A 16,187-nucleotide genomic window follows, 5' to 3' on the forward strand; every position below is an offset into this window, starting at 1 on the left:
CAGGGCAAAACAGCCCCAAATCATGATGCTCCCTCCACCGTGCTTCACGGTGGGGATGAAGTGTTGATGTTGGTGAGCTGTTCCATTTTTCCTCTAGACATGACGTTGTGTGTTACTCCCAAACAATTCAACTTTGGGTTCATCAGTCCACTTTGCCGAAACTTCTGTGGAGTGTCCAAATGCATTTTTGCAAACGTTAAACCAGCAACAATGTTTTTTTTTGTTTTTTTTTTAGACAGCAGTGGCTTCTCCGTTGAGTCCTCCCATGAACACCATTTTTGGCCATAGTCTTATATATAGTTGATGTTTGAGAGATATTGGACCGTGCCATTGATTTCTGTAAGTCTTTGGCAGAAACTCTAGGGTTCTTTTTTTACCACTCTGAGCATTTTGCGCTGAACTATTGGCGTCATCTTTGGTGGACGGCCACTCCTTGGGAGAGAAGCAACAGTGTCAAACTCTCTCCGTATGTAGACAACTTCTCTGACTGTCAATTGAAGACCATCCAGACTTTTAGAGATGGTCTTGTATCCTTTCCCAGCTTTATACAAATCAACAATCCTTGATCGCAGGTCATTGGACAGCTCTTTTGACCGAGCCATGATGCACATCAGACAATGCTTCTCATGAAGACAATTCTTACCAAGTGTGTGTTTTATAGTGGGCAGGGCAGCTTTAAACCACTCATCAGTGATTGGGCACACGCCTGACTTAAATTATTTGGTAAAAATTGGTTTCAATTGCTCTTTAAGTCTCCTTAGGCAGAGGGTTCACTTACTTATTTTCCTCCTCCTGTCATTGTTTGCATTCTATCCTCATTAAAATCTGAAAACCTATAAATGTTTGGGTGGTTTTAGTTAAAGCAGACAGTTTTTTTCATCTTTGTGATTTTGACGAAGATGAGATCACATTTGATGGTGATTTTATGCAGAAATGTGAGAAATTCCAAAAGGTTCAGATGCTTTTTCATACCACTGTATTTACAAAAGGCAAAATCTTTTAAACTTCAACGAGTGAATATCTAAGCCAATCTAAAACGTGGCTCTTTGAGCAACAATAATCATAAGAGATGTCTGTTCTTGCTTCGCTATTGTCTACTATGGTCTAAGGATATGGACTTTAATGTACCGTGGTATTAGAAATTCAGCATCGCTCGCTGGTTGATGAGTGCGTTCCCAAAGAATACAGAATGGATTTAACATATTAAGACATATTCAAAACTGAAGGGGCTTTTTGCACATGGCTGATATAATACGGACCCAAGCTTTCCTATTGCTTTGGTTTTATCATGAACCAGTTATTATGTAGTTGCAGATATTGAAAGTAGACTGGCGTGGTATGATTATACAAGAGTTCCTCCATTGCTATTTCAGTGAGCAGTTGTTTTCACCAATGTAAGAACTCTAGCAGTAGGCACAAAATGTTTTTATCATTGATATAGTGTTAAGTATTGTTTAATTTTGCACCAATTAATGTCAGGGAATGGTTTCACCCTTTCATGACCTGTTTGATGCTGCGAGTCAGAGGAGACCAGCAGGCTGCTGCAGTTTGGCCTGGTGCGCCAGATTAGTCAGTTAATAAAATTTAGGCTACTTTTGACAAAATTCAGCGATTTCCAGAAGAAACCATTTTGATTACGGTAGTTAAACAGTTAAACTTGTATGTCTTTACCTTGAAGTTCAGCAACGTTTTGTACCAGTAAACATTTGGTCTCGTAATAAGACTACTGAACTGGCAATTTAGCGCCCATAACACATGAGCTGTCAACCGCCTATGACTTCTGATTAATAGATAGAGTCAAATTGAAATTAACATTAAAATGCATTACAAAGCATTTTCTTTGTTTTTGCTGCATATTCTGGTGTGTTTTTGAATCGTTTACTCATGACACGTGGAGTTGCTTTTGACACCAATCCAATGGAAATACTTTTCCCAGAATGCACTTAGGAATCAGCAATGGAAAATATTGTCAAAGTTGTACTTCGACAGTGATCTCTATTGACAAAAATGACATGGTTTTTGGCTGTTTAATAATAAATATATGGCTCACTATGAATTATTGTATTGTGGTTCAACTTTTCTGAAAAGGACTGCCATTGCCAATGATGCTTATCGATGAAACGGCAACGCTTCTACCACTATGAGTACTCCACTTTTGATTTATCTTTTTCTAGTCATAATACGGACATAGGAAAGTAGGGATAGGGAAGTAAAGGCAAAACATCAGATCTTAAACTGAGGTTGTAATTTTATGGCATAACTGGGCTGGATATTAAGGTTGCCAGCTGTCCCTTGAAAAATGGAATCGTCCGGTATTCAGAAACAAAAGTACGCATCCCTTTTAGAGCTTTCAAGGTATGCGCTTTGTCCCTTATTATCATCAAACTAAAAAAGTCTTATTTGTAGATCGAATGAATCCTGGTATGGGGCTTTACAAGAATATACAGGAAAACGCATTCCTCCGCCTATCCTGCTTTTTGAACAATGAGCTGACAGAACAATGACCGTACTAAATCCCACTCATCTCATTGATTGAGGTACTGTCGCTAATGGAAGACAACATAAGAGCGTGGGAAGTGAGAGGTTTGCGTAAAGCGAGAGTAAAAAGCATGTTCAAAATGATTTGTTTTGTTGTACTTCTCTGTGTTGTACTCCATTTCCACCAATTGTATTATATTTTTGTGCTCTGTCAAATTCATTATATTTGGAGTGATCATTTGCAAAAATATTATTGCTGTGGATACTTTGAAGTTTGAGCGCACCTAAATTGTACAAGAAAAAAAAAAAACTTTATCTGAGAGTTTGCGCTATTAAAAAAAAAAAAAAAAAAAAAAAAAAAAAAGGCAAAAAAACCCCGCACACACACACACACACACCTAATTCCCCCCAACACACACACACACTTATAAAGGCTCAGGACCTTAAGCGTTAAATTATACAATTTAAAATTTAGGAGGACAGTTTTAATTCTAGTATATTTTTTATTAAAAATTCATTGCTGATAGTTGTTCCCATATGCTTATACAGCTCAAATATGTACCTAATTCAGTTTTCAGTAAATTTATCATAATCATATATATATGTTAAAAAAAAAAAAAAAAAAAAAAAAAAAAATTCATATACAAAGAAAATAGAGGGTGACAGTTATCCGGCCGGCCGGCCGGCCGGCTCTGAGGTTTCCCTTATTTTTTTATTTAACCCCAACCCTAAGTCCACCCCCTTTGGAAATTTGAAAGTGAACCAGAGACAGTTTTAAACCCCCAATTTATTGATTTTACTCAATTCGATGCCATTAACCCAAACTATGATGATGAATATGATGATTATGGAAACATTTCAAGAATTTATGCACTAATTTGTGCTTTAGATCCCCTATCAGTATCTGGAGAGTTGCATTTAAGTTGAAACAAACCAATATTTTGGACATCTGGAGCTCCATGATGCTCAACTCAACACTGCCAAGTGCTGGTTGTGGCACCATTCAGTCCACTGTGCACCTTGAGTGACTTTGGTTGATAAGACCAGAGGTGGGTTGTAACGCTTCCCCAACTTTTTGAAAAAAATGTACTTCTAAGAGTAATTTTACTAAGCCATAATTTTTACTTTTATTTGAGCAGATGTGTGAAGAAAAAGCACTACTCTTACTACGCTTCTTTGGGCTACATTAGTCATTAAATTCTTCTTCTTTATTCTACGTATTAGATTTTACTTTTTTTTGCCAGCGATGCCAACAGTAGCTCTACCAGTTTCACCAATGAGATGTTACAACAATAATCACGAGTCCATTATACCAATCAGACTCAAGCTTGCTGTTCGACGATCACGCCAGCCTGTTCAATCACGTGACATCTTTAAAGCACCTGAAAAAAACAGAGCACTGCCCTCAACACGACCCGAAAGCGCAGATTTTAACCTCTCTCCCAGTTTTTATTCAGCACCAATTGACCACAGAAAACCAGAGATATGTTCCTTTCAATGTCATTATAGGAACTACCATAATTTTTGCACTATAAGGCATACCTGACTATAAGCCGCCACCCACCAAATTTGACACGAAAACAGCATTTGTTCATAGATAAGCTGCACTGGACTATAAGCCCCAGCTGTCCTCACTGTATTATGGTATATTTAAACCAAAAGAAATTAACAGGTAACACTTTATTAAACAGCAGCATCAGAGGACTGTCATAAGACCAAATGAACCACCATGAAGCTTTGAACCAACAAAATGAAGCTTCTTGAAGCTTTGCAGCCAGTTGGTTCAAAGCTTCAAGAAGCTTCATTTTTGCCTGGTACACCAGACTCACCGCTGTTCCAGCTATTGAGTCTGGCCACCATTCAGCGGATACAATTTCCAGGGCGGAGCAAGCCACAGCAAACAGACAGCAGAGTGGACCAATCAGCGACGGGCAGACGTGACGTTAGTAAAACGACGAGGGCAGGACGAGGGACCTGCGCGCGGAAGTAAACATACGAGGAGAGCGGAGTTTATTCAACATGGCTAGCGCGAGACAGACTGTTGTCAATGACTCGTGTCGATGTGTTTTTGGTAATTTAAAACTGATATTACCGTGGATTGGAACATATTCTCGGCTCTCCTGTTCACCTTGTGTTGTTGTGGAGACGACTTCCGACGCGCAAGAGTGACGTTGCTCGTGAAGAACACGTCACGCAAATAAACGAATGTGATTTGTCGATTGATTTTGTACCTGCTCGAGAGGCCATTAATGGGCTGGTTCCCAGACTTTTCTCTCAGTGTTTGAAAAATACAGGGAAAACAGTCTGGCCGTGCCAGGCAAGCTTCATTTGACCATCACTGCTCCCTTGGGGAGACAGTTAACCTCTGCTGCCACCTGCTGTCGTCCAACATTCCTCCCAGCATGCATTGCAGCGCTACAGATGTAAATAACATTCAAAATTCATGTTCTGTGCCAATTATTTCTTCAGTTCTTGTTCCAGTTGTTTGATTAATTGCTTAGTTTTAGTATTTGGTAACACTTTTAATGACAGTGGTGCCATGAGACAGATGTTATTTAGTGCTATATGGGAAATTATCTCCCTTTTGAATGGATGTAAAAGATCTGAGCCGGACATAAATAGAGTTAGTGACATTGTGCCAGATGACACTTAATGACATCTGTCATAAACATTCATTAATGCCCATGATAATGTCATGTCATAATTATGACAGTCCTATGGCAGTCTTATGATGCTGCTGTCAAATAAAGTTACCTATTAACCCAAATTAATCAACAAATAAGCCGCACTGGACTAAGCCACAGGATTCAAATAGAGGGAAAAGAGTAGCGGCATATAGTCCGAAAATTACAGTATTAACTATTCAAACTAGGAACTTTTTAAGGTTAGGAACTGTTAGTCATTACCTACTAGAGCAGGGGTGGGCAAACCGGTCCTCGAGGGCCACAGTGGGTCCTGGTCTTTGTTCAAACTTATTCAGCACAGACAGTTTAGCCAATGAGGTATCAGTGGAAACAAGAAGCACCTGACTGAAATCTACTGATTGCACTCGTAAGAAACCGGATTGGTGAAAGGCTGTCCTCATGATGGGTATGAACAAAACCCGCACCCACTGCGGCCCTTTGTGGAATAGTTTGCCCACCCCTGTACTAGAGTGTTATTTTCACCAATACTGTACTACTACATACTTGTACTTGAGTACATTTTTTGGGTGACATTGACTACTTTTACTTGAGTGATATTATTTTGAAGTAACAGTACTATTTTTGTGGAAACTCTAGGCAAAGAAAGCTGAAGGGCATTAAGAAGTCAAAATTGTCAATCTTTTGTTTTCAGCAATTTGGGTGCCCTGAATACATGAAGAGTATCCAAAATTTTCACAAAACTTTTATTTCAACTTGAACATGAGAAAAAAAAAATTCTCCGCTACCCCCAAAAAAGGCAAACATTTAAAGAGTATCAAACCTTTAGAACAAGAACATTAAGGTTTAAAGAGTCAATGAACATTTTAAGAGAAAAGGAACATCTGAATGTGAAGTGTGGTTAGTGCATGGCGACCTTGGTGTTTTCCACCAGCCTCTCCACCATGAGTTTAGCGTAACGCATGCGGCTGAAGAGCTCCGTGGAGCAGCCAAACTCCTCCAGCAGGGACAGCTTGTACGTGCGGAAGTCTCGCCGCTCGTCGATGTATGTCACGGCTGACATCAGTGGGCACAGGATCAGCTTGGTGTGATCCTGAAACAATTCAGAAGGGGAAAAAAAGGTGTTCATGAGAACTTTGCCTCCCCTAACAGAAAGTGTGTGGTCTGACCTGGAAGAAGTTGATCTGCACGGTGCCATTGCTGAGGTGCAGTACAATGGCGCTTTTAGTGCGGAACCAGAGGGACAGATATGGCAGCCGCGCCAGTTCGTCGCCTTCGCGGCGTGCCATGTTGGCGCCCGCCTTCAGCAGGTGCTCGCTCATATAGTTGCGGAAGTATTTAAGCAGGGTGATCTGTGAGGAGATCCAGAATGTGAACAACAAAAGGAGGAAAACAACAAAAGCTAAAACAAGATAAACAACAAGAACTAGGGATGTCCAGATTACATATTTTACAATAGTCCGAGTCACCAGATTTTGAGAATCTGCCGATAGTCCAAATCAGATAACGAGGGAAAAAAAAAATAATTAAAAAAAAAAATTTTTTTTTTAAAACATTTGAACAAAAAATCCTAACATGTTACAGTACTGTATTTTTTACATTTTTTTTTTTTTTTTTTTTTTTTTTTTTTTTTTAAATACAGGGAGTGTTGCGGTGTATGAAACGTACTGTATATATTCTGGTTTCTTTAGGCAATGCAATTGTATTTCTGGATTGTTTTGTTACTTTTTAGCTCTTAAAATGTTTAAAAAAAATATATATATATACACACACACACACACACACACACACACACACACATTTACATATATATATTAATAAGACCTGAACGATACTGGAAAAAATTAACATTGCGATAATATTGCCATGGCTGCACAGTCCACACTTACTGTGTGCATTGGTTGCACTGGTGTGTCTTACTTTTTTCTTAAAGGGATCCACTACAAAATAAAATAGTTGTGTGTTTCTTCAAACGATGCAGAATTGCACATTCATTTCACAAGAGGAAAAATGCATTTAAAAATAAAAGTACATCTAAGTACAATAAAAGAACATTTGCCTAACTTGCATAGTCTAGTTGCTTAAATGCTAGAAAATGCTAACGTTATTATTATTTTAAAAAAAGCTCTTAACAAATCGTTCAAACACATATTCCCACAAAAAACTGCTAAATACACCTCTCAACTAAATAATGAATGCATAAATACATTAAAATTTACAACCTTATGTTGGCCTTGACAGGGAGCAGCTGTTAGACGAGTTATGTCATATTCACTGTTGCCACTAGAGGACACTTTGAAACAAACAAATTTGATTCGGAGCTTTTTTCTAATCAAATTACTCGAATTAATCAATTAATCGTTGGAGCACTCATTCCGATCCTGTGAAAAATGGTGCAATCGTCCCGATTTCTGATCATGTGATCGGGTCAGGACATCCCTAACAAGAACATGAAGAAATTTGTAATAAATAAGACTGTGGGTTCTGACCTTCTTGTTGAGCGCGGGTGGGAATGTGGTGGCACTCATATAGGATTCCTCGTCCTTCTTGTTGATGTATTGCAGACTGTCGCCGTCAGCGTACATAATCAGACGGGTATAGTCATTGAACAAAACGCCTACGCTGTTGTCGCACAGCTGGTAACCTGCAAAGCAACCACATGCCAGTTATTTGTTTAGTAGGACATCAGCTGAATATTTAGAAAATGACACATTAGATAACATTTTAGTACTATTTTTCGACAAGTCCTTTTTTGTTTAATGTAAACTATACATTTTACTTAACATAAATATTGTTAAAATGGAAGTCTGTCTTCACGATTCCTACCTAATCCATATTTGTCCGAGTAGTCGACCCATTTGCTGATCCAGAAGATAGGAATGCAGGCAGGGTCCTCGGCCTCCTCTGCAGCCAAGTAAACACAAAAGTGATGTTAGGCGCATTTCCGGGTGAAGCAAGCGCACTCGTAACGAGCCTCACCTTGGCGAATAAGTGGTCTTGCCGACGGTTTGGCGGCGATGATGCTGTTGAGCTGTTGCAGCAAGTCTTTCAGGTTGTTCTCGACCGGTTCCGCCTCCCTGAAACGACGACCGTGTGTCACTCACTTAGACCGACCACTAGTCATGCAACAAAGACTCACAGCTCAAACAGTTTGATTTCACTTTTAACTTCAGTATGCTAACATCTTTAAGAAACATTTTTTTTATCCATCAATTTATGGCAGACATGTCCAAAGTCCGGCCCGGGGGCCAAATGCGGCCCATGGTCAAACTTCATCCGGCCCCCAGCCTCTGTCATAAAATCAATAACGTCTGGCCCGCACACAGACTCAATAAATTGGTCAGCAGTACTGCTACAAGCATATGAAGTAGCTTACCTAAAAACTAGCTTAACACTAAATGCTGCTCCTCATTTACCCACTAAAAGGCAGCAGCACTCTAAGCAACTTTACCACATGTGACCCTTTACTCCCAATTTTGTAAAATGACGACAATCAACAACAAAAAAAGTTGACTGCAACGGCCAGCGCTTCAAGGATAGGTGGAAATTGGACTATTTCTTCACTAAAATACGCAAGAACTGTGTCTGCTTCATTTGCAAAGAGACAGTCGCTGTTTTTAAAGATTTCAATATGAGGCGATATTACCAAACAAGACACGCTGACATGTACGACAAGATTATAGGGAAGATACACAGCGAGAAATTGAAGCAACTTGAAGCTAGTTTCATTTCTCAGCAGCAGTATTTCGCAAGAGCCCGAGAGTCGAAAGAGAGCCCCACAAAGGCTAGTTGCGAAATTGTTGAAATTATTAATTAAAAACGAAAAATAAAGCAAATGTGACACACAGAATGGCTTGCTAAAATTTGCTTAAATAAATTGTTTTACGTAAAGGACGTCAGCCAAGGTCGGCCCCCCACATTTTTACCACACCAAATCTGGCCCCCTTAGCAAAAAGTTTGGACACCCCTGATTTATGGACAATTATGAGCGCATTCAAGCATCTTACTTTGGCATCTGTTCTTCCTTGGTGTCAACATTCTCCAGTCCCCCTGCAAAAAAAAAAAAAAAAAAAAAAAAAAAAAAAAAAAAAAAAAAAAAGCCATCAACGAATAGTGTTACACTGATACAATTTTTTGGCTCCTGATACGGATTCCTGGCTGTGGTATCTGCCGATACCGATACGTTTTTGGAACAACAACAATTTTTTTTCTTTAAACGCTAAATTACTGTAAATGTAAAGTCATTGCTCCCATGGCTTAGACACTACTGAAGTCATTGGCTGACATTGACAGAGCTAGATGTCCAATCCATTTAAAGGGGTCATCTATCATCGGAGGGCGACTTGTGCTTTTTTTTTTTAAATGGTGGCGAACGTAGCTGGAAGCCATCTTGGGTAGGGCAATGGGCGGTTGGAATTTAGATCTTGAGAGTACATATTGCGCAGAATTAGCAGTTATTTCTTACTATTACCGATGACGCTGTTTTAATGCCGTATGAGTGCAACACTATCACTGACAGAACACCGGCACTTAGACATGAGATGGCTTCAGCAGAGCGGAGCACCCACCCTTGTTGCCAAGGGCCGCGAGAGGCCGGCGCTGGCTCATCTCGGCGAGGGTGGACGGCGCAATGGAGAAGCGGGGAGGCACGGTCAGGCAGGTGGTGGGCAGGCGTGCTGGGGTGTAGCCAGACGTGAAGAACTCGTCCGTCAGCATCTCGCCAATTGTCGGCCGCTTCTCGGGGTCGGCGTGCAGCATGCGCTTGATCAGAGACGTCGCCGCCGGGTGTACATGCTGATTGGGAAGGGGGGAAAAAAAGCATCTTGAAGCTCATCCTATGTACTAAGAATAGATGACATTCTGCATTGGTCGCAAGTCAATTCCAAATAACTACTTTTAAAAATGGACAAACAAACAGTTCACTAGTTGATATCAGGGGCTCAGGGCACATTTAGACCAACTATTCGTTGCCAGCCAAATACAAAGCACATTCAGACAAGCGTAGAACTATGCCCGCAATTGAAGGCTAACTTGCCAAAGTGTGATGCGGATGAGGCGCAACGGACAGCTGTCAACAAAGTGGGCTTACCAAAGGGATGGTGTAGTTGTTCTTCTTGATACGGTTGTATGTCTCCTTAAGGCATGTTGTTTCAAATGGCGGCTTGCCTACAAGCAGTGTGTACCTAGAACAAAGCATTTGTAGTTTTGAATACACTATTTGCAGATTTTGAACCAAGTTATAAATTCAGAATATGTAGAAACTGCTGTCAATTTACCATTACCCCTTGATGCAAAATAGTCACATTCCAGATTCAAGAATCCCTATTGATTTTTTTGGTTTGTTTTAGTGCTGCAACGATTAATCGATTGAGTAATTTGATTAGAAAAAAGTTTCAAATAAAATTTGGGTGCTTTGAGGTTTCGTTTAATTAGAATGGTGCTGTAATGGTTTGTTTTGAAAATGTTTAAATTTAGTTTTATTGATTTGGGTGGATACACCGCCCACCAGTGGCAACAGTGAATATGACATAACTCATTTATCATGGCTGAATCCAGCTGCTCCCTGTTAAGACCAACTTAAGTTTTTTTTAGCCAATATGTTTTATTGGGGCTGCAACTAACGATTATTTTCATAATCAATTAATCGTCACATTAATCGATTTATAAGATTTTTTTTTTTTCAATTCCCTTCACAATTTACCTCGAAGTTGTTTTAGGCATGTTGTGAGTCAAAATGAAGTCAAAATGGATGACTATTTCCTTCAAAAAATAATATTTTACTACAGCTTCCTGACTTAACTGTCTACAGTCTAAGTCTACAACTGCATCAATAATCAAATTTGTTGGGAACTGATTTATTAATCGATTAGTTGTTGCAGCCTAATTAAGAAGCTTGTTTAGACAGCAAGATGTCCAAAAACTGGCAAAAATGTGACTTGTGGTTTCCAAAAGCAAAGCAGATTATTGTTCATGTCCTACTTTGATTCAATAAAAATATTTACCACTGAGAAGTTATATATATGTAATAATTTCAAGAATTTAGACAAGTTTAAGGTGAAGAAAGTCCTAAACAGTTAATTCAGGGGTGTCCAAACTTTTTGCTAAGGGGGCCAGATTTGGTGTGGTAAAAATGTGGGGGGCCGACCTTGGCTGACGTCCTTTACGTAAAACAATTTATTTAAGCAAATTTTAGCAAGCCATTCTGTGTGTCACATTTGCTTTATTTTTCGTTTTTAATTAATAATTTCAACAATTTCGCAACTAGCCTTTGTGGGGCTCTCTTTCGACTCTCGGGCTCTTGCGAAATACTGCTGTTGAGAAATGAAACTAGCTTCAAGTTGCTTCAATTTCTCGCTATGTATCTTCCCTATAATCTTGTAGTACATGTCAGCGTGTCTTGTTTGGTAATATCGCCTCATATTGAAATCTTTAAAAACAGCGACTGTCTCTTTGCAAATGAAGCAGACACAGTTCTTGCGTATTTCAGTGAAGAAATAGTCCAATTTCCACCTATCCTTGAAGCGCCGGCCGTTGCAGTCAACTTTTGTTGTTGTTGATTGTCGTCATTTTACAAAATTGGGACTAAAGGGTCACATGTGGTAAAGTTGCTTAGAGTGCTGCTGCCTTTTAGTGGGTAAATGAGGAGCAGCATTTAGTGTTAAGCTAGTTTTTAGGTAAGCTACTTCATATGCTTGTAGCAGTACTGCTGACCAATTTATTGAGTCTGTGTGCGGGCCAGACGTTATTGATTTTATGACAGAGGCTGGGGGCCGGATGAAGTTTGACCATGGGCCGCATTTGGCCCCCGGGCCGGACTTTGGACATCTCTGAGTTAATTGGCTATCAAAATAGTTGCCGATTAATTGTGGCTTCTCAATTTTTTAATGCATTTTTAATTCAGTTCACAGGTATATTTAGCAGTTGTTTTGTGGGAATATGTATTTGAACAATTTGTTAAGAGCATTGTTAAAAAAAACTCTTGAAGGGGGGGGGGGGGGGGGGGGGGAACATTAGCATTTAATTAATAGAATTTAAGCTAGCGGACTTCTGCTATGCCAGTTAGCCAATTGTTCCTTTATTGTACTTAGATCCTCTTTTGTTATACCGTTTGAGGTTAAGCTCAGGTATTTTAATTTATTTTTTAAATGTGCAATTCTGCATAGTTTGAAGAAACACTCGGGAATTTTATTTAGTATTCGCATTTTATGCTCTTTTGAAAGTGCAATCTTGGCAAACCTTTGTTTTACATGTCCCAAAATGTATTCTGCAATGCATTAAATGCTCCTAATCGAATGACTCGATTAGTCGAACTAACTAGTTGATAGACCAACCGATTACTAAAATAAGCAATATATGCTTTTTCCCCCTTTAAACCAGGGATGTCTGCTGTCGTGAATTTCCATCATACGCAAAATTATAATTATTTTCATCACAAAAAAAAAAATATATATGTATATTTCTAATTTTGTATTTTTATTAACTTTTTTAAAAACTTGATTTAGCATCTACTTAGAAGCAAAAACAATAAAAATTTTCAATTTTCAGTCATCAATTTGCAATCAAAATTTCCACATTTTTGCCATTATTCTTTTTTACTGCGACGTTGTCCTTAAAAAAGGTCACGCTTGCCATTTTTACTTTTTTTTAATGTTAATCTGATGGGCCAAAGGCTCGTTGCTTTATATTCACACTCGTACAAGTGTGCGCGCCATGCACCAGCTTAACACAGGCTGCAATTAAGCTTTAGGCTTGAGGTGGCAGTCGTGACCTTTAACTGAGAAATTCAGTAGAAAAATAACCAATATTTATGATTTGTACCCCTGATCCTTATAGTGATATAAAAATAATATTGACATATTTTTAAATGTGTTACTGAATCAGACTTCATCGTATATTTATATTGTGTATATATATATATATATATATATATATATATACACATACACACACACACACATAGTTGCAAATGTGCACCTTACAGAGCTTCAATTTCAAGAAAGGCACTCCTGTTGTAATACAGTATTTATGAAACTTTTATTTCATGAACTACGTGAATAAAACCGTGTCATATATATATGTTTAAATTTTTAGTTTTGCCACTTTTCAGCGGGTTTTAATTAAATTAATTGTAACACGTCTTATTTAGTTTTGACTTGGGCTGAACATTTGGTCTCATTTGGTAAAATATTGGGATTTAAATGCATGTCGATATTTAACCTAAATATAACGGGATATGACTCCATATCGCCCAGCCCTGACTCTTAATTTTTGCTATAATGAATATGTGTGTGGACTTACAGTATGCATCCTAGCGACCACACATCCACCTCGTAGCTGTGTCCTTTCTTGCACAGAACTTCTGGCGCAATGTAGTTTGGCGTTCCGCACAAAGTCTTCTTCCTCTCGCCATCATACTCGATCTTCGTGGCTAGGCCGAAGTCGCCTGACGAGGAATAGATGCGCATTTTTTGTTTTCTCCAATTACGTGCAAAATTGAAGCAAGAATTTAGTCAAACTCGTTGGGTGTCCGTTTTGCAGGCCTCACCAATCTTGACATCCATGTCGTCATTGAGGAAGATGTTGCCCAGTTTGAGGTCTCTGTGGATGATGCGGTTGTTGTGCAAGTATTGGACACCCTTGAGCAGCTGCATCATGTAGTAGCGCGCCTCAGGCTCGGTCACCGCCTTACGACGCTTATGCAGCTCCAGCAGAGACTGGCAAAAGAAAAAGTTTTTAAAAAATAATGCAAAATTGCTAGGGCATTCATTGGCCACCATTGACGGCGGGAGACATCCAATCCATTTTGACTGGGATGGCCAGCAGATGATCAGTATCAGACTTGCCAGTCAAAAAATTGGACATCCATCGTCATCTATACCAATGAGTTAAATACTATAAATAATAATCGACTTTAGTGTCATTGGAGGCTGAACAAGAGTATTTCTATTGTTATTCATTTGAATGTTTTTATTTTGTATTAACATTAGTTTAAATTTGTAATTATTCATGATGATGAATAACTTGAATACCAAATATTAATATTGTGGACTACATGTCCCAAAATGTGATGCCTACGAATGTGAACGCCAGCAGGTTTTAATGGGTCAATGTTTTTTTTTTTGGTTTTCTTTTTAAATGAACAAAAATAGTCGCTTGCCCGATAAGAATTGAATACACTTTTACATTACACGACAAATTCAGGGCAAGAGTTTGATAGTACATAATGTTACTGTGGCCTGCGATATAAATTTATTGGCTGCCATAGACGGTGATCAACGTCCAACTCATGGAGTGAGAATGATCACTTCCAGCCTCCGAATCCATATGTTGGCACACTTGTATCATGAAGCACCACTTTACCTTGGACTTTACGGTACCCTCAGGTTACAACTACTCACCCTTCTCTTGCAGAGCTCCAGCACCACGAAGACAAAGTCGTCGTCTTCGAAGAAGCCCCGGAAGCCAACGATATTGATGTGGTCCAAGGCCTTGTGGATGGCGATCTCCGAGGTCATCTTCTCGCGCTGGTGTGGCTTGATGATGAGGGACTTGGGCACGATTTTGCCAGCGAACACCTGCTGGGTCTCCAGGTCCGTGATCTCGTAGCATTTGGCGAAGCCACCTTTGCCCAGGAAACGGCCGCGGTTGTAGCGCCGCTTGGCCCGCGTGTCCACCAGCACTTCGGGGATCTCTTTTAGCGGAGAAGGTCCCGAGGCTGCCGGCGGGTTGTTTTTCGCCACCGGCTGCTGCTTGGCAGTTGCCGCACTCATTTTCGTCTCGGAAATTTGCTTCGAGCTCAACTAAGTATCCGGAAAACGTCAAAGTCCACGGTAAAACAGGCCGAAAAAGGCGTAAAACTCACCACAATGCAACAAATATTGGAGCAAGCATAAAATACTACGATAGAAAATGCGTGGTCAAAGTTTTAAAAGTGCGCATTCAAGGTAGAAATGGTCAACTTGTCTCTCAGTCTCCTCAGCCGTTCAAGCTTGGAACAGAGGCCGAATGCAATTTAAAAAGCTGTTGATGGCCAGAGACGAATTCTGATTGGCTAGCCGGATTTGAATTCTCCAGCATTTCCGAGGTGCATCTTGGGAAGTGAAGTCAAGCGGAGCCAATGGACGATCTCGCCAGAACATCAGTGGGATTTGATTGGGTGATTTTGAGATGTTCATGTGAAATGTAGTTCACGGACGTGGTGGATAATATGAAACCAAACGGGTTTTATCCCCCTAATTTATGGCAAAAGGGGATGGGGCCGTATTATATTATTAAATAAATAGTAAATAAGGTAAAACAAACACTACCCATTAAAAAAAATTGTAATCCTCATTTTTATTGCCTTATCGCGTTTATGGTAACACGTGAGAGCGATGTAATTTAGTACGGTGGCCGAATTGGGCAAACGCTGCAGTAACATATGTACAACTGTAATCTAAAATTGACTTTTTTACACAGTAAAAAAGTAGTTTTTAGAATATTCTCGATCACAAAACAATTTCAGTACTTGTATGACTTCTACAAATATTAATATGAGGCCAAAAATTAAACACGAATTGCCTAACTGACGGTACAACCTCCAAAGTTGTAAAAATTTACAAAACAAAATTAAATTCAAATTGGCATTCATGTTAACCGATTTTACTTTGAATAGTAACCCAGATAGCAGACCGACGTTGAAAAGATGTTGGATCGACATTCCACTGTCGATCTTACATGGTTGAATGAACGTCACTTTTGCACCCTCAAATAATGTTGTTTCAACGTTGAAATCTTTACAAAACCTAAACATCATTTGGATTATTAATAATATTGGAACAACGCTGAATCAATGTTTTGTTTTCGACCAAAACGCCCGCTCATCCATAATTCAATGACTTTTCCATCATAATTCCCCGTCAATCATAAATCAACAATTTGTCAACATTAGTTCATCAACTATAAAACAATGTTAACCCAACCATCGCCTCACATACCATAGAACAACGTTGTTTCAATGTCACTTGATGTCAAAAATTTCAATATCCACCATACTGATGATTTTGACGGAAAATCAACGTTTATTCA

General features: G+C 39.3%; 1 protein-coding gene across 1 annotated transcript; it reads right to left on the reverse strand.

The window, feature by feature from the left end:
* Positions 1 to 5,878: 5,878 nt before the first annotated feature.
* On the reverse strand, positions 5,879 to 15,167 carry plk1 (polo-like kinase 1 (Drosophila)). Its single transcript, XM_057844592.1, has 11 exons — positions 14,519 to 15,167; positions 13,666 to 13,834; positions 13,419 to 13,563; positions 10,210 to 10,303; positions 9,689 to 9,914; positions 9,128 to 9,170; positions 8,100 to 8,197; positions 7,947 to 8,024; positions 7,610 to 7,764; positions 6,290 to 6,472; positions 5,879 to 6,213 (listed from the first exon to the last, which is right to left on the reverse strand). Exons 1-11 carry the CDS (start codon positions 14,888 to 14,890, stop codon positions 6,022 to 6,024), a joined length of 1,755 nt encoding a protein of 584 aa, XP_057700575.1. The 5' UTR covers positions 14,891 to 15,167; the 3' UTR covers positions 5,879 to 6,021.
* Positions 15,168 to 16,187: the final 1,020 nt, after the last annotated feature.

Source organism: Corythoichthys intestinalis, chromosome 8, assembly GCF_030265065.1.
Source record: "Corythoichthys intestinalis isolate RoL2023-P3 chromosome 8, ASM3026506v1, whole genome shotgun sequence".
NCBI classification, from domain to species: Eukaryota; Metazoa; Chordata; class Actinopteri; order Syngnathiformes; family Syngnathidae; genus Corythoichthys; species Corythoichthys intestinalis.